At 40.3% G+C, this 21,604-nt stretch overlaps 2 protein-coding genes across 2 annotated transcripts; one reads left to right on the top strand and one right to left on the bottom strand.

Annotated features, from left to right (window-relative positions):
• Nucleotides 1–333: 333 nt before the first annotated feature.
• Nucleotides 334–7,508, bottom strand: ivd (isovaleryl-CoA dehydrogenase). Its single transcript, XM_079175290.1, has 12 exons — nt 7,291–7,508; nt 6,447–6,536; nt 6,210–6,261; nt 5,936–6,105; nt 5,753–5,846; nt 4,454–4,584; nt 4,180–4,276; nt 3,925–4,018; nt 2,561–2,642; nt 2,326–2,430; nt 1,685–1,757; nt 334–1,287 (listed from the first exon to the last, which is right to left on the bottom strand). The coding sequence occupies exons 1-12, from the start codon at nt 7,420–7,422 to the stop codon at nt 1,154–1,156; spliced, it is 1,254 nt and encodes a 417-aa protein (XP_079031416.1). The 5' UTR covers nt 7,423–7,508; the 3' UTR covers nt 334–1,153.
• A 2,150-nt stretch (nt 7,509–9,658) lies between these two features.
• itpka (inositol-trisphosphate 3-kinase A) lies at nt 9,659–18,780 on the top strand. The gene is made up of 7 exons (XM_079175145.1): nt 9,659–10,267; nt 15,097–15,193; nt 15,489–15,702; nt 16,740–16,944; nt 17,358–17,459; nt 17,914–17,985; nt 18,323–18,780. Exons 1-7 carry the CDS (start codon nt 9,854–9,856, stop codon nt 18,596–18,598), a joined length of 1,380 nt encoding a protein of 459 aa, XP_079031271.1. The 5' UTR covers nt 9,659–9,853; the 3' UTR covers nt 18,599–18,780.
• The last annotated feature ends 2,824 nt before the right edge of the window (nt 18,781–21,604 follow it).

Raw genomic sequence — 21,604 nt, 5'->3', positions numbered from 1 at the left:
CATCATAGTCAATTTGTTTTTAACAGTCTTTTATGTTGTTAAGGAATATTTAAGCGGATTTATTCTTACAAAATACAATTGTACGCTAGTTTCTTGCCAACAACATCTCATTCCAGTTCAGTGTGTTGGAAATAATGTTGACTTGCTTCCTGAATGGAAAATCCACCCTGAGACATGTATTATTCAAACGCAGTGAGATAGTTCAGTCATTGTCTGAACGACTGTCTTCCCTTTGGCTTTTCAACAAGGAGCTCCGTGTTCACACTACACAGAAACATTTAGGTTTCATTTACAACGTTTTTCTCTGTTTTTCTAAACCAACACAAACTCAAGTCCAGAAATAAAACATTTATTCTATTCATGCCAGACAAAAGTACATTATTTCATACATTTTCACACTATCTACATTTAGTCCTTAGACCAACAAATCATTAGGAGTGTTTCTCCAGTTGGACTGTACAGCCAGTATACAACAGTGGAAAACGTTTGCTCCTAAAAACGAACAAACGGTTTTCTAACGCTAAACCTCTACAACAGAATACTCAGATATATTATTCCCACTTATTGATCAGAAAAGGTTTTCAGTGAATTCATGAAAGGGAAGTAATAAAGCTCATGGTACTTTTTTTCTTTAAATCAACTAGTGATATTCACTAGTAAGGTTAGAGAAACTCATTAATGATGTATAATAATTGTACATTATTCACAATTCATTCATTCATTCTTATAACCCTTGAAACGCCGACATTGAAGGAGAAACAGCCGCAGAAGTTTCCAGAGGCCTAAATAAACTAAAATACAACAAACAACCTATTCATTAGATTCAATTCTTAAAAATAATAATTGTATTGCTTTATTGGCATTTCGGTGGTTATCAAGTCAATGCAACTCACATTAAAACTAACCCAATATGAAAAAGACATACCAAAACATTCATTGCTGATAGCTTGTAACATTACGATCATCTGTGTGTGATTTCATGTATGATATAGATCGATATATCTGCGTATATGAATTAAAATCCTGTGTGACAATCCACAACAGCAGCAACAAATCATTCAGTATAAGTAAGGCCCTGGGAATGAGTAACTGTGTTCATCCACGGCAAACCGCTCAGACAGTCTTTAGCGATCCCCATTTCTCAGTTTTCGGATTATTTGTACATGGCGTTGAAGGATCGTCCAATAATGAGCCGGCGAATTTCACTTGTGCCGGCGCCGATTTCATACAGCTTTGCGTCACGCAAGAATCGCCCCATGGGGTAGTCGTTGATGTAGCCGTTCCCACCTGTTCACGAGAGGAACGTCATTTAAAGTTAGTGTGCGGGAACGGAGCGGGTCGCTTCAGAGCGCACATACTGCAGACATTAAAACGCACACTAAACGAGTCCCTGAGCCTGGAACGTCTTTGTCAGCTGCGACTCGTATAACTCGTGTCGCATGGCGTGATAACTCGACCAATGTGTATTTTATACATGAAGTACAATTAACAAATCATACTTTATCAAAAGCCAAACATACTGAGGGTAACTCCCTCCACGGTCACACAATGGAGTAAAGCTCTACTCTCTTATCATCCCTTCATACTAGTCAGCATGCTATTTATTAACCAAATTAGCTGCACCTGTCGAGTCGTGCGGTATAGATTTTATAGACCGTTCACTTTTCAGTTTCTTGGCACTTACCCAAACACTGAATGCCATCCAAGGCGACCTGGGTGGCGTTCTCCGCACAGTAGAGGATCACTCCAGCACAGTCCTGCAGAGACAACGCAAGTCAACACGGGCACTGAGTGCAGCGGTGGGGGGGAAATTACCTTTAACGGCACAATTTAGGAACAAGTCAAATAAGATGAAGACGGTCTCATGCAAAGAGATCTTTCATTCTTCATCGGGTTCCATCACAGCAAGTCTGAGGCGTTGTTAAAACACTTTATGCAACTTAGAATCAAATGTTTTACCACAATATGAAAAGTCAGACACATATATAACCACCAACTGACACTGTGGCATAACATTTCACTGATCACCAAAACTCTTCGATATGTTATATGTTGGCATTCCAAGATGTACGGTATAGTCAACTGTATTTAAAAATATAAATGTTTCTGTAAGTCAATGATGCAATTATATATTCAAAAAAAAAAAATATATATATATAAAAAAACATTCACAGAAGTTGTAAAAGAAGATAACTTCACAGAAATGCATCAATAAAAGGCCCTGTATATTATTTTCTTTTTTAACTAAAGTGTTATTTTTGTGGCTACATTTTAAATACTCTTAACAACAAGGCGCTCCGGGAGTCGGTCATGAAATCCTCTCACCATTGCACTGAAGTGTCCTTTGTCACAAGCGCGGGCGACATTGTACACATACTGCCTACAGCAGCTCAGCCTGGTGTACATGTCCGCCATCTTGCCTTGCATTAGCTGCAAACAGATTAACATAAAGAATTATGTTAATTTCAAATTAAAATTTTTTATTCCACAGCTACGAGCGTCACACGGTGACTTTTAAAAAAACTGCTGTCTTGCATAAAGTGAAGGCTGAAGGTCAAACCTGGAAGTGTCCGATCTTCTGTCCGAAAGCTTCCCTCATGTGCAGGTAGGGGATCGCAGAGTCCAAAACGGCCTGCATGATGCTGAGAAGTGATGATGTGTGTTAAGAACAATTCAAACAAGTCTCATACTGTACAATCAAATGAATAATCAGGCCGTGCGTGGTTTGCTGTGATTATATCACAGCCCGACAGACAAGAAGCGCACTGAGTTATTGCTTTTATAAAAACGGTCATCGTGTATGTAAAAATGAAACATTTCCAATTTTTTTTTTAAATCAATAAATGTTCAGAATAAAATAGTCCCTCCTGGGCTGGCTGCCTGCACATAGCAGGGTGGTTACTATGAAACGGACACTAGCTGTCTGCATATTTATTTCTTCATCACATTATATTGGTTTCATTATCTGGCTATGTATTTACTTTATTAGTATGTTGCTGTTTATTGTTAAAGCACAGAGAAGGTAAAGGAATTAGACTTTCCTAGTCGTGGTTATTATGTTCCAACTATGAACCAATCAGATTGCTTGATTTGAGCTACCTGCTTTATAATGGGATATTTAACAAGAAGATCTCACATAATAGAAATTGCAGGATTAAAAAAAAAAAAAAAAAAAGAGTGAAAAAAGTGAAAGAAAACATTAATTTTGATCTTAATCTCGTTTCTTCTGTGGTTTTCCTGACTTGCTGCGGAGTTGCTCATTCTCTTAATATCAGCGGTGTGAGTTTGTTCAGCAATCAGGCTGCTGGTTGTTGTGAACGAATACAATCTGTCACAGACTACAAGTACTTTGACGTTGTGCTCAATCAAAAGCTTAAAGGGGACCTGATGACTGACCTCATCAGCACCAAGACAAAATAAAGAATGTAGTATTTAAAGAGATTACTATTCTTTAATGTCCACAACAAAATATTCCAAATGTTTTACTGTGCGCTTATTTAAACTGTTCCATCATTTGCTGGTTTGGTAACGCTACTCAGACAAAGAAAAAGACTGAGAAACATTGTTACAAACTGCTGCGGATTATGTTAGATATCATGGATCACATCTACAGAGGCAATATTGTGGGTGACCTCTTTCCTCATTTAAATTGTTACCATCTGGGGAATGTTAATGCCCTTTCTATTCACCACAATAATGGCATTTTAAAACAGGTAATGCACTAGAACCGTAAGCTTTGTTTATACTCACACTTAGCTACGTAGAGCGAGGTATAGTTGCTAAATGTGTAACAAATACTGTACAGAACACAAAGATGACCCCCCCCCCCCCCCCCCCCTCTTATTACATTTTATGTATTATTTTCATTGTGCTGCATGTAATAAATATCAGTTTAATTCAAGCTCATGTCTGATATGAACTTACCCTATCGGTCCTGCTGAAAGCACCAGCCTCTCCAGATCCAAGCCGCTCATCATCACATAAACACCTTTGTTCAACGGACCGAGGACGTTCTCCTCTGCAACAAACAAGCAAAACAATTCAAAAACTAAATAAATTAAAAGCCTACAAGAATACTTTTGAAGAATCACACACAAAGAAATTAGCCAAAACAAAAAAAAACGATCCATTCTTCTGTTTTTACACAATATGGCGGCTTCTGCACTCTAACACACACACCTGGGATTTTGCAGTCTTCAAAGACCAGCTCGCAGGTGTTTGAGCCCCTCATGCCGAGTTTATCGAGCTTCTGTGCAGTAGAGAATCCCGGCATTCCCTACAAAATACATACGACAACAAGCTTTTCATTTCTGTGATTCATGACCGTTTGCATAATCTTGTATCATATTCACTCGACAGAATGAGGCCGGACGTTTCCCAGAACAGACCTACCGCGTCACCTGAACCACAAGTAAATCCAAAGACGGAAGAATACGTCTTCACTTAAATGTACCTTTTCAACAATGAAAGCTGTGATGCCTTTTTGATGGGCGCCAGGATCTGTCTTTGCATAAACTATAAGGACATCGGCATCCGGGCCATTTGTGATCCAGAACTTTCCGCCGTTCAGAACATAGTAGTCGCCTGCAGAAAAATACAAAGTCAAAATAAAAGAAATAAAACTGCACTGCAGAATTAAGATTTTACAATTATTTGTCTGGAACCAGATGTTTTTTTAATGTATATGCATCATCAGCTAAACACTATAACTTATCTATGCCCCTGTTATAGCTGTGTTTTGAAATGTGTGACTGTGAATTTTTGTGAGAGTGAGTGCTCCGTCTTTTGAGGATCTTTGTTGTTAATTTAGGTGCCTTTCTCCTACTGGCTGCTCCATCCACCTGCATCCTCTGGCTTTTTAACAATGTTTGGGTTTCGCAGTCTAGTGACATCAGCCTCATTCCGTCCTCAGCATCCAAAGCCATTTGCTCAGCGGACGTCCGAAGTCACAGTTTGTGGCTTTGAGGAGGACGACGGACACAAAACGGAGGACTTTCCTTTCCTTATTTATGCTTATTTTGTTCTGCACAACTGTTGTGAAGTCCACACATAAAATGTAAAAGGAACAAAAGCAGTAATTGCTCTCCAGTAGGACAGAGACTTCAGCCAAACAACAAAACCGAGAAGAAACCAGTGAAAGACGTGTTGACCACATTTATTGACCCACAGTCTAGTAAACTTTGATGTGTACGTGCTCATTTTAAAATAAATGTGATGTGTGTGAGTGAGTGAGCGAGCAAGACCCACAGCATTGTCGCTAAGTCTGAAAAATAAAACTTCTAAAACTTTCCACGAAATCTGTCTGTTTGAGTTTATAGAGGGAGATCTTAAGCATCGAACACAACCTTTCATTACTAAAGACTATATTACTCTGTTGTATGTTTTTTTAACAACACAAACAATCTACTTCCTGTTTACAGCAGCACCCGCCCTCATGTCCAGTGTACGAGAATAGTCATTCGTTTTCAGGTCTTTTTTCTGTTACAGACGGAGATAATTTCGAAAACGATGCTGAAACGCCCGTGTGGACGGAGATTGTTTTTAAAGGAAAAGGTATTAGTGTGGCTGTAAATAAGATAAGAAGAAGTAAGATAAGGTGTCAGGTGTTGCAGAAGCAGAAGGGACAGAAATAAGTGCAGATAAACAGGGCACATAAACTACAAATATGAACAGAAGTAAAGACGATTAGGGAAATACAGAAAAAGCACAATATAGATGAACTTCAGTAGCACTGTTGCAGAGTGGGTCCTACCTTGCTTCTTGGCTTTGAGTTTCATGGACACGACATCAGAGCCGGCATTGGGCTCACTCATGGCCAGGGCTCCGACATGCTCTCCGGTCATTAACTGGGAACAGAGGAGACCGCGATGAGAATGAATCCATCGGAGTTCGCAGTGTTTTATAAATGTTAAACGTGAGCTGCATCGGTCCCGACCTTTGGCATGTACTTCTCCTTCTGCTTCTCGTTACCGTGGCGCACCATCTGGTTGACACAGAGGTTAGAGTGGGCGCCGTAACTGAGAGCAATGGCTGCCGACACTCGCGACATTTCCTCCATCACGATGACATGATCGAGGAAGCCCAATCCCGTGCCCCCATACTCCTCTAAATAGAGATGTGTGCATGTCATTTTAAAAACACTACAATAAAGAGAAGAGCCGTTTCCTGCAGGTAGCTGAAAAGCAAACTACTTCCTCCAGCCATCTTACCCGGAGCAGTGATCCCAAGGAGTCCCATCTCACCCATGTCTTTCCAAAACGTCTGTTGGAAAGACAACGCAAGAAGTCACCACGGCAGGAATCTTTCTCAATTTATACATGGAAACACAGAGCTCCCACGTGAGACACAGAACAGCAGGCGTGTGGCTCATATACATGACAATACTTCCACTTTCTGAACTATGCAACTCAAATCAGGAAACGACAGGTGTGGTGTAACAAACTTACCCGCATTCCTGGAAATTCATTCGTCTTGTCAATCTCATCAGCGACCGGTGCAAGCTTTTCTGCACAGAATTTACGAACCGCCTGCCTGAGCTGAGCAAAAAACAGGAACAGTAGACTTTGAAATAACTCATTCGTATACATGATGTTTTTATTATAAGCACTGATACAAATAAACATGCAGACGTTAAGTTCTCATGTTCCTCAAGATATTGATTCACTATATCTTTAGCAAGTGTGTCGTTTGAGTTACAGGTGAAATTATTTCAAATTAAACTTCATGACCCAGGACTGGAGGGCAGACACAGTCATCCAATCAAATGCTTCACATGGACCCCACCCCCTGCCCTCCTCCCAGCCATTGTCCTGGTGCACCTGACCTACTGTCCCTTTACGTTGAGTTGAGACAGCTTGACTGGAACAATAGTTTCCATAAGTCTTTCACCTCCGACTAACTTTCCATTAGGATGACTTAGCTGGTAGCGTTATAGCTAGCAGGGCTAATTGTGGTCAAATATAACTGGTGGGGCTTAAAACGCTGCTATTTGAGGGGGTTTAAGTGCCAGTTGCTTTAGTTATTAAATAAGAGTAAACTAAATGAATCTACATTAACACTGGGTGGTGGTCTAGTCTGTTTGCTAGGTGGTTAGCTTAGCCAGGTCGGCTAACACCAAGGTCTCCTGAACTGCGACTGTTAGCTAACGTTACGTCACGTGCACAGCGAGCGTAAATAACCTTCTTTTGCCCGTCAAACGTATTAAACCATAATGTACTTAAATCACACTAGCGGTGATGTTTTCTGACCACCAGCTCTGTATCTGTGCCGATAACTGAACTTTGTGCTAACCTGTATCTGGTCGTCGGTGAGTCCGTTCACCACGTCGTCCACCGGGATGGAAGAACCGGCGCATCCTCTCCTCGACACCGCTGGGATGGACAACCTGCAGCCGAGGCGGAGAGCGTTTCTGACGGCAAACATTGTGTTGCTTTCAGACGGACTGTTGAGGAGGAAAATAAGCCAAAAGTTGACACGCTTTCACTCAGACCTACAAGTCAGCTGGCTGTCAGCAGAGACAGAGTAAGAGGTCTCACTCTGCCACTTTTCACATGTACCACAAACTTACTTCGTTACGTTCTTGTTTACGCTGGCAAACCAGTTTATTGGCGCATTACCGCTACCTACTGGCCTGGGGTGTAAATCATATTTTGTCTCATAACTTTAAAAAAATTAGCAATTAGGTTTAGCTGTTCAGCGTTTGCTGCTAATAACAATTAGCAAATAAATAAATTCCCTATGAGAATCGCAGCCATATTGAAGGTACAATAATAAAAACATTAATGTAAGTCTAAGTGAGCCTGTAAAGGCAGATATTGTAATTGATGAGGTATTATATATAATAAGTAATGTCAATAATGGATGCTGCTTTGTGCAAATAAAGTAACCTTCCATTTGTGCCATTAAGCTAAAATGTTCACAGCAAAAACAAGAATTTTACTTTAATAGGCAATGCTGCCCCGGAGGCCTCAAAACCATAGGGCCCCAAAATACTCAATACTCTGTTAACAGATTTGTGGTCATTTTATAAAGAAATATAATTTTAAAAAGTGTTGTTTCGTTTCTGAAATAGTTTCAAGGCCTTGGTTGTTTTGGTTCTGGACCTAAATTAATTTGATCAAATTGGCACACATTAAATCTGGGGCCAGGAAGTATGAAAGCAAAGCATTGAAAAATTGCTGTGGAATGTAGAGCAGAAAATATATATATAATATATAATATAGGCTAGGCAGCTGGAACACTTTCTAACAATGAGAAACATTTATTGATAAACTAATGATTAACAGAGATAAACTATCTAAAATGGAAGCAGAGATGTCAAGAAAACTTCAGTCACCAAAGGAGCATGCACAGTGAATTGACACTTACCAAGTTGGGACAAAAAACAAAAAGGACTAGAATATTGCTCTCCCCCATTAGAACAAAACTCATGCATGATACTCCCCATGAATACAAAAAATCAACAGAGTATAATTTTGACCAAAGCCCCAGTTGCCTACACACAAGTTAACAAACCCACATGTTCTCAGGAGGTAACAACACAAACCAGCATGGTTAATTTGATCCCAGATGAGTCAACGATTTGTCACAACCCAGCTCAAGGCTTCACTAAGGAGGGGAGACCACATAGTTGCAACTACAAATAAGTTAACGCATAGCTCAAATGTAATGAAAAGCTAAATGTAACGAGAGAGAGAGAGAGAGAGAGAGAGAGAGAGAGAGAGAGAGAGAGAGAGAGAGAGAGAGAGAGAGAGAGCAATTACAGACGGCCACCAGCTAATATAATCTTGCAGACCAGGCGAGCTGAATCTCCCTGATGAGCAGACTGCACTCATCAGGCTCCTGGAGGGTCGGCGCAGTCACCATTTTATTTATAAACCCCTTTAATAATATATTATTATGCTGCTTGAATCATGGAAACCACACAAATTCACAAAATTCACAAATTCATACCCCTAGATATTACAAAGGAGATCAAATAAAAACCAGTCAATCAAAGGCACAAGACAACAGCGGAGTTTGAAATGTTAAATGTGGCGTTTCTGTCACAACCCGCCCTCTAGTGGTTATGTAGGGGGAAACATCACTTAGCTGATTGACTTATTATCAGTTCAGTTAAATGTAACTCACATCAACAGCCATACTCCCAAAGCTAATTCTAAATATAAAAAAAATCCTCATAATCGTAATAATGACATGCCTTATACGGTATTTTATTTTCAAATCTGCACATCTGCACTGAGTTTATTAGAAATATACATAGACTGTAAATAAAGCCCCCACACCTCCCCATTAAATTAGTGCTTAAGTAAACCACACTTTGAAGCTTTTGATCGTCGGTTTATGTGGGCGTGAGTGTCTTTCGGTAGAAACATGTTGATGCATACTAAAACAAGATTGTTATCTTGTGAAGCTGATTTAGATTCAAATCTATAGTTCCCCTTCAGTTTAATGCCAGGTTAGTGTCGTAGATCAGCGCGGGACAGAGGAAAGTCTGTAACTACAAAACTGAACCTGTCAGCTGGTTTAATTTTTCAGTCAGGAAGCGAGAATGCGGAAGATAATAAGCTTTGCACAGTTGTGTGGGTGCGCCGGCGCGCGCGTGTACAACGCGTAGAAGCGCGAGCCACGCCACCAACCAGAGAGGGGTTCCCCTTTCCAACAGTGTGCACAGAGGAGAGAGGCGAACGGAGGCTTTTTAATGTGTGAGAACCCGGACAACAAACAACGAGGGAGTCCCGCTGCGGATCATTTGAACACCTGAACTCAAAGTAAACTTTCAGAAAGTAAAATTACCAGATTTGAAGGTTAAAGTCAATCGCCTTTGCGCACTCGCGACGGATTTAAGTCTTCAATGCCCAAAGAGTGCAAGAGAAAGAGCTCCAAGGACTTCGGGCTTTCTGGGACTATCGATGAGGACTCGCGTTTAGAGCGACGAACAGCCGGGAAGGCATCTCACACGTGCGATGATCACGTTGAAAAAGCCGCTCAAATCGCCGCGTCGTCCGCAACCGGAGCGCCGACTGTGATGGATGCGCCCCAGGTACCGCAGGTCACCATCACCCCGGAGGGTGGCGGCTCCTCCCGGGAGATGCAGCAAGAGGACTGGGATGATGTGGAGGACGGCACCCTGCGCAGGAAACTGTCCAACTCCTCCATCTCCTCCACGGGGTCCTCTGTTGTGGAGTCCGAGGATGACTTACTCAGCGACAACGAGAGCAAAAGCAAAGGCATCGTCACTTTGGAGCATCTGGTGGACACCGTAGAGGTGAGTAAACTGCAACGAGATAACGATGAAGACTTTAACAGGGCCATTGAAGTGGCTCCGTGTTGAGTTGTCACTGGCATGGTTTACCAGCAAATCATGTCACGTGTGTCCCAGTTACAGTTTATAAAATAACTCAACACAATCGGTTGTCTTCTTGTATAAATCACTGTTATAACTATTAAAACTAGGCAAATGTCTTTCTAGATGGAGCATCCTGGGAAAAGTTCAAGTTCTTTATTGTCATATTCACAACAATAACAGTGAAGCAGTCAATACTCACACTTATACAAATATGTATAAAAAAGAAAATCACACAATTAAAAATGAGAATCTGAGACATAAAATAGCATAGAAGTAAAAAAATAAAGAGTTGAATAGGATAAAAAAACAATATATATATTTGTGGTCGTCAGGTGTCCAGTAATTACACATGAATAAAGTGTAATGTACACAGGTTGTTAAGTAAATAAATGTACATTTATAATGAGAATCAGTCCCCTGATGCTGCAGGACTGGATGTTTATACTGACAAATTCATTTCAAATTGCCATCTTTGACCTTGTGTGTGTATATCTTCTTTAATCTGCATCCCCTATAATAACCAAGTTACAGCACAGAGCTGATGTTTTGAAAACAAGAATCAGTGAAGCACAGCAACTAATACACAGCAATCAGCAAACTACTTCCTCATAGAGGACCACTGATCTCTGACAGGAGCCAAATACAGTTAGTATTTCTTCAGAGTTAGTTGTTTTCCCCCACTATAATCATGCCTGTTGTATAAGTGAGTTCTGAAACAAAAAACTTTTTCTGTGGAATATTAGTCACTTCTACATTTCACAAGTTATTTTTACATTTGTCCTGCACTTGCGTATGTTGTTTCCAGATCTGTGAAATGTCAGTTGTCAGATGTATCGGTCAGAGTCCCACTGATTTCCTCTTCTTGCTAAAGATCATAGTGAAAAGAAAGATTAAACATCCTTGAGATCCCTGCTTTTTTTTCCGATTGTCCCAATTGAAATCCCATCATCCCTCCTTCTGTTTCACGGCTCATCAGAGCCTTTCACATCACCTCAATGATCCCAGGCGCTGAAAACAACGGAGAGAAGCAGCAAAAAGCTTTGCTGTGTGGCAAAACGACACATATTGTTAAAGGCCATGTGGTACAATTTAATTTCTTAGTATTCGTGGTGGTATTTGTTTACTCATTGCACATATTACGTGCCAAAAGAATAATAGAAATGCATCTGACTCATTAAATGTCAGCTCATGTTTTGGAACTCCTGACCTTTATCACTGCGCGGCCCTCCTTCAGCACACAGGCTATAGTGTTGGAGGATCGCCCTTTGCTTCATTAGACGCTGAGGGTGGAAATTTGTTTGACATTCTTGATTCTTGATTCCCGATAAAGCTTTTACCTGTGGTCAACATGTCTCAGTCTTATTGAAGATGCTTGCGTGTGCATGCAAATAGAGCAGTTTTATACATTTCAGAAGCACAAATTCTCTTATTCTACATTTAGATTTGAACAGAACAATACTTCTTTTAGCAGCTTCTACTTGATAGTCATCTCAACCACAGAATCTGCTTTTTCTCCACTCTGTCACCATGTTAGACCCAGGCTCAGACTTTCATTGTGTGTGTGCGTGTGTGTGTGTGTTTTTATGGTGCCACCGCTTCTCTTTGCCTTCTCCATACAAGGTCTGTAGCTGTCACTTTATTTTAAACAGACTGAATACACATTGCCTGTTAAGCCTCTGTGTTTGTGTGCATGGATGAAAGAGAGAGAGATTGATCCATCAAGTGAGGCTCAGTGTGAAGGCTTTCCCAAATAAAAGTCCATTCTAGCTTTTTTTTGTCTCTTTAGGTCATCATAACTTCAAGTGAAAACATGTTGGTCGTGTCACCTCTGACAATAGCCACTTTTATGGTTCTGCCCCTTCGGCCCACACATCAGCCCACACATCAGCCCATGCACACACAGACACACACAGAACAGCAAACGTTGGCATGTCATTGGGTACTTATGTTTTTCTGTGGTTAGTAGCCAGTTTGAGCCTTGGCCTTTGACATTTAAAAAAGAACCACGTCAGGAAGTCAAAAACAACTGTGTATCAGTACTTTTGCTGGTTCACGCTTGTATAATAGAGATTAAAGTGCACAGCAAAGTGCTTTTTAATGGACATGCAGCCGTGGAGAGCAAACAGACAGACGGGTGGACAAACAGGCTCATCTTTGCAGCAGCAATCATTTGATCATCCTGCAGTGCATTATATTCCATTAGCACTTCAAGCTGACAATCCAGTGTAACATGGAAGGCATGCATTATAATAGTTGGCCCACAACAATGGTTGGCTGAGTGAGTCACATCGTCTCAGCATTTGTTCTCCTCACTGCTTGGATATGAATTTTTGGAAACCATGTGAAATTAGCTTTCTGTGTCTGCAGCGTTGCTAATGACTACTCTGACTGTTCAGATCAACATGGTGTTGTGTCGGTTTGTCACACTCACACACACATACACACACGCACACGCACACGCACAGGCACACACACACACACACACATGCACACACACACAACAGGCCTGGTGTTACATAGAAAAGGTGTGCCTGTCTGTCTGACAGAGCAGAGTGTTGAAGAAACCATGCAACCATTAGGCTAATAGAATAGAAGAGCAATAGGTTGCCTTTAATTTGTCGGAGTAAATAACACTTCATAATATAATAAACCTTTGTAATAATTAAGGGTGAAAAGTACTCAAGGTCCATACTTAAGTAAAATGTTGTGGCACTTGTACTTTATTTGAATATTTCTATTTTCTGCCACTTTTTGCTTCACTGCATTTCAGGGAAATATTGCACCATTTACTCTCCTACATTTAACTGATGGCTATGGTTACCAGTTACTATTACAAATAGGATTTTACATAAACAAACGTGTAAAATAAGCTCATACATTTGAAGGATTAAACCAGTGTTTCCCACCCATTTTGGCTTGGCATGCCTCATAAAATACAGTGTGTAGATGAGTTGTTAGCGGTTCAAGGCCCAAATTATCCAATTATCTAATAATCTAATAAGTGTTTGAATACTTTTGATGCTTTGAACAGTAAGCAAACATGTTATTTTAAGTTCTAACTTGAGTGTGAAACCAGTAATTTCCAGATGTTATCAGTACAAACTCTTGTGGTTTCTGTCATCAAGGCTGGCTGGCACAGCTTGGTGTGAATAACATGAAGTTTCAATGTCAGACTGTGTGTGAAATATAAATACTGGCCGTAGAGCTGCAGGGCCGTCACGGTTACATAAAAACTCAGAGTTCAGATCTAAGTTTCCGTTCCCTCTCAGTCTGTGGATAAGAAATAACACCACATGGCTGCTGACTTCTATTATACTATTTTATTCTCTTTTCTTTTTGTTGGTAAAGCTTTCAGGAGCAATGCACAACATAATGACACATTGTACTGCGTATGACTTCTGTGTGACAAATAAACGTGATTTGATTTGACTCTTTATTTCAATCAAAATGTATTCAACCGGTACCATGCTGACAATTTTCACGAGTAAGTAACTGTAATAGAGTTTATGACTCGCAGCAATAAAACAAATGCTTGCTTGTGTAAGTCTGACACCTTCACAATGCGATATTATCACTAAACCAGTAGCATTAGCCTACTGTAAGTGAAGCATATCAGCTGACATTTCACAGTGACTTGGCTGGCTGCTGCAGAGCTTTGTGTTTCACTAACACAAGTCCCTGTTTCATTTCCTGTTTGTATCAGAACACGCAGAATACATAAAATGACCTCTCCAATGCCTAAAGACAGGATCTAACAACATGTACTAGTTTTCCTCTCCGAAGCCTGGGAGTTTGTTCATTGGGTGTATTTTCCTTATAATAATATTTGAGGTGATTGTAGATTTGTAGATTCTAGAAATATAATCCCCTCAGTGTTAAAGCGAGTGTTATTTGAGATAGGGTCTAGTTTTCTGGGAGGGAATAAAACAGACAGTTCTAAACAAGTGTGAAGAACTACTGTGTCTCTGTGAAAAAGGCAATCTGTTGCTTTGTTTTTCTGTCTGTGTGTGTGTGTGTGTGTGTGTGTGTGTGTGTGCATACTGAGAGACAGAGATGAAGAAAGGAGGAGAAAGCGAGGGTGGTATGAGAAGATTCCTTAAACAATTCACGGAAAACTGAACACCTCTGCCAAGACAAGATAATCACCCGTTTTTTGTTTTTGCCTACTTTGATTAGTGTCATATGACACCAAAACAATTCTGAATTTGCTAACAAGGGAGTGGGAGTTGAGAGGCCAGCAGCAAGGGCAGTGACACCCTTGAATATTTGGTGTTGAACCTTCAGATTTATTTTCCCTTAATGAATGCTAATTTGACAAAGGCTTATTAAAGATGAAAGATTACGCATGTTTTATTCAGTGTGACATTCTGAATCCTACTTGAATATAAAAGCAAAACAACCAGGAAATGTCTTTAGCTATAAACTGTTGGACAGTAGATTTCTCTCTGTGATTCAAAGCCCATCAACACACTAAGCTGGAGATGCTGAATAGAGATGTTGAGTGCTGATATGAGTTTCCACAGAAATGGCATTTAACTGACCTAGATTGAAGGTTTCACAAGCCTGGCATCAGATTTACTGGGTAGAATTGCTCATTTTATCAGATTTCTAATCAGACAGAGGGTCGACCATGGTCAGCACTTCCTTCCGTTCTCAAATCACTTATGTGAACAACAGCACACAGATAGACAACAAAACATTCCAACGATTCACTCACCTCTGTTTGTTTTCTCGCACGTCTTCTCCAGAGCAAGCCGTGGTGGAAGTTGAAGACAGTCGTCCAGTGGCCCTTCAGTGTTACGCAGAGGAGAAAACTGAACTGGGTTCAGCTAGCCGGACATAAAGGTATGACCTGGTCAGATCGTTGAACTTTTCTGGCAGCTCTATAGAATGAGAAAAAAGGAAGGGTTGCAGGTCAAGCACCGTCACCAAACTGACAGGGATTCAAACACAACTGTTATGGATGTTAGATCTGTTGGTTTCCTCTACCACTATCTCCTTGCAACAGACACAAACATTGAATTCAAAAGTTCCATGTCACTATAAGTTACAGTCATGTTACTGGACAAAATTTCATTTTCTCATCCCTCCTGTTTGTGAATGTCTGAAATCCAAATCATCGGTCTTCATCCCATCTCAGGTAACTTCAAAGCAGCAGATGAGGGCAGCATCCTGAAGAAGTTCTCCGAAAACGAGATGCTGTGTTTTGAGAAGCTGAGGGATGATGTGCTGCTCCCATTTGTGCCCGGTTACCATGGCACTGTGGAAAAAGATGGAGAGTCTTTCCTTCATATGACTGACCTGCTGGTGAACTTTGACCTTCCAAATGTCATGGACTGCAAGATGGGAGTGAGGTAAGGAAGTAAGCTATTAATTTAATAATATAACTTATAATAGATATCTAAGCATTGCTTATTTCTATTCATGTAATTGTGTCAAACTGTCTCTGTTAGTTAGAAATGAATAATTTCATATAATGTCCTTGTTTATTTATGTATTTGATATCTATGTCAATATTTAATGTTCACGTTTTGTTGACGTGCCGCCTGGGGACAGTACGTGCCGCCTAAAGCGTTTTCTTTGCTTTTCAAGGGAACACCTGTTGTAACTGCAGGCTATATGCTTGGCTTCCTGCCACAGCGGGCGGGGTGCCGCGCTGTATCATGTGCACAGGCACAAAAAACACACACCCTCACACACACACACACACAAACACACGCACATGCACACACATGCAGGCATGAATGCATATGAATGTATGCATTTACATGCTCGTGCATATGTTTGTCTGTATTTCTGAGGCTACACACACACACACACACACACACACACACACACACATGCTCACACACACACACACATTCAGGGTTCCCTGGAGACTCCCCTTCATCAAAAACACTCACAACCACAAAGTTGCAAACCACTAAGTTGCACTAACACAGACTCAGACTTTCACACAGTTCAACGCTGCACGCTGGAGTCTACACTCAGCTTCCCTCTTCAGCACAGAGGAAGTGTAGCTCGCAAACCGAAACTGAAATACACATCTGTTTGCACATAACTGTCTGATATCAATACGACAACTGTGCATGTGCTGTTGTACTGTTCACCAGCAGAGCTTTATACTTTCAGAGTATGCTGCTCTCAGCTGAGCGTTTCAGTGATGGCGTTTTTGAAAGGAGCTGATGTCTCCAGCTTCTAGTGCAGCAAAAGAGTCCTCTGTAATGAAAAAGCTTTTGTAAGTCAACTACTTGCCTCTTAAGGGTGTGACTGCAAGACAAACCCTGAAAGTAAACGTTACTATTTACTTACATGCGGATAACCCTTTTCTCAGTAGTCTGAAAACATGCAGCTCCTGCACCTGAAGGCGTTTTTCCTCCTGCTGTTTCAGGACGTACTTGGAGGAGGAGCTCGATCGGGCGAGGGAACGACCCAAGCCGAGGGAAGACCTGTACAACAAAATGATGGAGGTGGACAGCGAAGGCCCAACTCCCCAAGAGCATTCCCAACAAGGCGTCACCAAGCCTCGCTACATGCAGTGGAGGGAGACCATGAGCTCCACCAACACCCTGGGCTTCAGGATAGAAGGAATCAAGGTAGAGGGAGTAATATGGTCACCGGTAATTCTATAATACACGTATTCAGTTGAGCAAAGCACTAAAGAACGTAGAATTGTACACGTGAGCAGAATTAACAAATCACAGAAGCAGAAGCATTTAACAAAAGCAGAGTGAATATTGGACTTATGTTAATCTGGTGGCCAGAAACACGACTCCAAATAAATGCTTATGTTGCTTTGTGTCTGCTGGATGCATTAATAGGCAACTGTTTGCTAACACATTCACCATCTCATCTTAATCAGGTGACGTTTTGCTTAGAGCTCGTTCCTCTGCCCTGAAGTGGCCAAAAGTAATTGATTTGAATTAGATTATGGAAGGTTTAAAATAATGCACATAAATCCCAAATGTATGTGCAAAAAGTAATTTTATTGTGTAAACATTTCTTTTAGAAATGTGACGGTACGTGTCGGACTGACTTCAAGAAAACCAGGTCAAAGATGGACGTCATCCAGGTGTTCAAGGACTTTGTCGGAGGGAACGTCAACATCATAGTACGTGACAGTCAATTCGCTTCTGCACACATATATGCCGTGTATTCATGCCTGTAAGGACAAACACAAAACATACTTTACTGTGCATCTACACAAGGCAGTCTCTCACGGGCATCACCTGAAAGACAACGCCAAATAGAAACAGCTCTCACATCCGTGTTCAGTGTTTGGACAATTATATAATTAGTTTGTATTGGTTGGGGACGGTCTGATGATGAATGCAAACAGCCTTAAAGTGTTTGAACTGCACATGGAAAATATTTAGTGGGATTAATGTTGTTTGAGTTTTCTATTGGGAGGTTCCCAAATATACACTGTGTCTACACCCTTTTATTTAACAACTGTGGCTTCTATTTTATTGATTCAGATTCAAATAGATTTTAAATTTATTAATCATCGGCTTCATGTAATGTTTTGATGATCCGCCTGTCACTGTTTTTTTCTTGAAATACAGAAGTCTTACCTGAGCAGACTGATGGAGATCCGACAGGCCCTGAAGACATCACAGTTCTTCAGGCAACACGAGGTGATGACTGATCTAAACATGAGAACAACGAACATAAAGCGCATCAATAAAGTGTTGCAGCCGGAACTTCATCTGAAGCTCTACTTGAGGGCTCTAAACACCATTTCTCCAAAACATGTTCTCGGATTTTGATGACGTTGTGGAGGGCACTGTTTAGGACGTTAACCAATAACTATTTAAACTCCTTCACTTCCGGCTAAACTGTTTAGAATGCTCTGTTTCTTGCTAACTAGTTTGATTCAATATATGGTCTTATTGTTATCAACTCGTATTCATGAATGCATGAATGGATGAATAGAAGCAAAAGCTAATATGAAACCATTCCTGTTCTTCGTAGGTCATTGGCAGCTCTCTCCTCTTTATCCATGATCACACCAGCAATGCACAGGTCTGGATCATTGACTTTGGCAAGACCACGGCGTTACCAGAGGGCCAGACGTTAAAACATGACATTCCATGGCAGGAAGGCAACCGGGAGGATGGCTACCTGTGGGGGCTGGAAAACCTCATCCACACTCTGGAGTCTGTAAGCAATGAAGTGTCAGCCGAAGAAACCTTTTGCTCAGTTCCTGAAGAAACAGATTGTCGCCAAATGTTGGAAACACATCTGTAGATGGATGAAAGGAAGTCAACCTATTTTTAACACCACAGAGAGACCCTTGGGGAAATTTAATAAATGTTGATGTGCTTTGGGTGATGGATGATAAATGTAAAACAAAAAAAAAGCCCAAGAGCAGCTTTAAAAAAGCCACTGACAGTAAAGACACAATGGACACTGAACAGAGAAGCAGAGAGTTTGTTGCTAGTTACTGAACGATTGAGCAAATGAACTGACACTAATTCAACTTCCTATAAAATAGAACAGAACAGAAGTGAAAGTGTAAGGACTCTGCATTTCAGTTTCAGGGACGGGCTGTTCCATATGAAGGAATATGAATTAAAGCAAGGAAAGAGCTTTATTACGACCTAACCCTCAGCTCTTACAATACATCTGTAGGTGTAATATAACAGAAGTAATTCAGTGCATATGAAGCTCAAAGACCTCACAGTCATATAACTACAACACAAATATAGTACTGCATACTGTATAATTGTTAGTGTATTATTATTAGTGTCACTGTTTTGACAAACTCTTTTATTGTATATCAATTTATATTTCTCTCACTGATTTTGTTCCTGTAATCAAACTTGTTATATAGCACCTTTTTGGGGTCTTTTTCAGAGATGTTGTGCAAATGAAATATATGAAAATGTACTATAATTAAAATGGGCAAATACTGTTAATTTTCTCACTGTTATTTTCAATAGCAAAACACACTTGTGGTATCTTTATATGTATGTTAGCCAGAGCTAAATTCACTCTTTACAACTGATCAAAGTCACACAAATAAGATCAATATATGTTGATTTATTGGGGCACAATTAGGTTAGAGGAAAGGGTAAAAGACGGTATATTGCATAGAATGTCTTTGTATTTTTGGTTGAGTCATTAACACCCTCACCAACATAACGAATACAGAAACAAGTGTGAAATAAAAACGCACCAGACCATAAAATATATTCACTGTGAGCAAGTTTTTTTCCTTCTCTGTAAAATGAATTCCACAGTAATCACTATTTCTAAATGGCACAAATCTCTCACTAAAAAGAAGTCTTTGGAAAGTAATTTGAGCCTTTTGGTTGGTCACCATTTCAAGTGGACTGTTGAACAACCCAAATAACACTCACTAATATCAGCAGGCCTGAGCACAAAAACATACAGAAAGACTATAGAACCCTAATTTATATAAGTGTAACAATTCATTCAACATACTAAAAAATAAACTATCAACATGTTAAGACTCAAAATAAAGAATTGTATAAAGTAAAAGAATAAAGTATTGGATACAACTACCAAATCGATTAAATAAGGATAAAACAATAATACTGAACAGAGCTTTTAACAGTTGATTAATTGAGATACTTGCAGCAGCATGTTTGGTAGATCCAAGGCTCATACCTCCCCCTGCTGAGTAAACATCGGTACTACCAGCACGACACCAGCAGATGCAGTGCAGTGGTATTTAATGGCAGTGATCAACTACAAATACAGATCCTTCATTAACATACATGAATAATAATAAATCGGAAAAAAAAACAGCTACAAATGCAATGGGTTAGTCCAGTGTACGGGAGAGAATACAAAAATAGCAAATATATTCACAGCTGCGTGGTCATCAAATTCTACACGCTTATACTTTTATGAGAACTCCTTAGAACTCCTAGTAAATATTGGGACATCGGGGAAGAGAATAGTCAAAAATATGCAATGCCAAATCAAGATCTATGTAGTTTGGCAAAGAAATCTCAGCACAGAACGTACAGGAAGTGATTTTCACAAGTTTTTGGGAAATATGCTTATTTGTTTTCTTGCAGAGTTAGAGAAAATCGACACCACTCTTATGTTGGCTCTGTCAATTTAAAGCTACAGCCAGCAGCCGGTTAGCTTAGCTTAGCACAACGACTGGAAACAGCAAGTCTGGCTCTGACTAGAGGAAAATATATCTGCCTCCTTGCTCACCAACAAACACATTATATGCTGTTTATTTTAATCCGCACCAAAACAAAATGTAAAGTGGGTGTAAATGCGGGACTACTTCCTGCCCAGGAACAGTGACTTTCTTGTACTCAGTGTGAGGTTTCCAGGAAGTCAGCGGTAACTCTGAGTCTGGCTGTCTGTGGACGCCAGACCAAAACCAGCAGCATCAACTGGGAGGAGGTCAAAGTCACTGACCAAGAGTCAGTGGACAGCCGGAGAAAGATTCACATTTGACAGCCTCAGACTATCCTCAAATATAAACAGGGTTTAGGATTTCCTTATGTGTACGACCGCTTGTTCTTACGCCACTGAAATTCCATACTTACATACATACAAACTAGTCCATCTCCATGAACAACTGAGAAAACTCCATCAGCTGGTTCAATGTTGGATACACAGACCTGTTATTGCTGTATATTAGGTGTATGTGTTTTCACATTATTTAGGGTGAAAGCAAATCAGTGTCACGTTAGTGAACCACGTAACGCAAGTTCCTGAATTATGCATAAAACTCCAAATTAAATAGTTTTAGTAACTTTACAGCCTTTGCTGAATTTCAATCATTTGAAATAAAAGATTTGAGAATAAAAACACATCCTTGGAGATTCTCTTCCCAATGGCTCAATATCTTCATGTTGTTGTAGTCCTACTGTACAGTGATTACTACAAATACCAACAAAATGTTTACTATAATGCAACATATACTACTTTCAAAGCCTTCATGAAAAAAAAATAGGTAGAAAAGGAGTCCAGCTACAGCAGTTATTTAATGTGGACATCACAGGGCCACATGTTGTCCAGTGTTTTCAGCTACCAGAGTACCAGAGGCCCAGGAAAGAGCCCAGCGTGGTCTTTCTGTATCACAGTGCAGAGTAGTGTTTGTGTTTTCCAGCATTCCAGGAGCTCCAATAAGTTGATGTTCTGGCTATCAGACTGTAACAAAGCCCTCATGGGCATGGCGTTTTGTTCCAGAAATCTAGTCTCAGGTTGTGACATTTAATCTTCACATCAATCAGAATCCCAGTTACAGTAAGCCGTTTC

Source organism: Pholis gunnellus (assembly GCF_910591455.1).
Source record: "Pholis gunnellus genome assembly, chromosome: 15".
Classification (NCBI taxonomy): domain Eukaryota; kingdom Metazoa; phylum Chordata; class Actinopteri; order Perciformes; family Pholidae; genus Pholis; species Pholis gunnellus.
The sequence above is the reverse complement of the archived record's forward strand: the minus strand, read 5'-3'. Positions and strand labels throughout refer to the sequence as shown.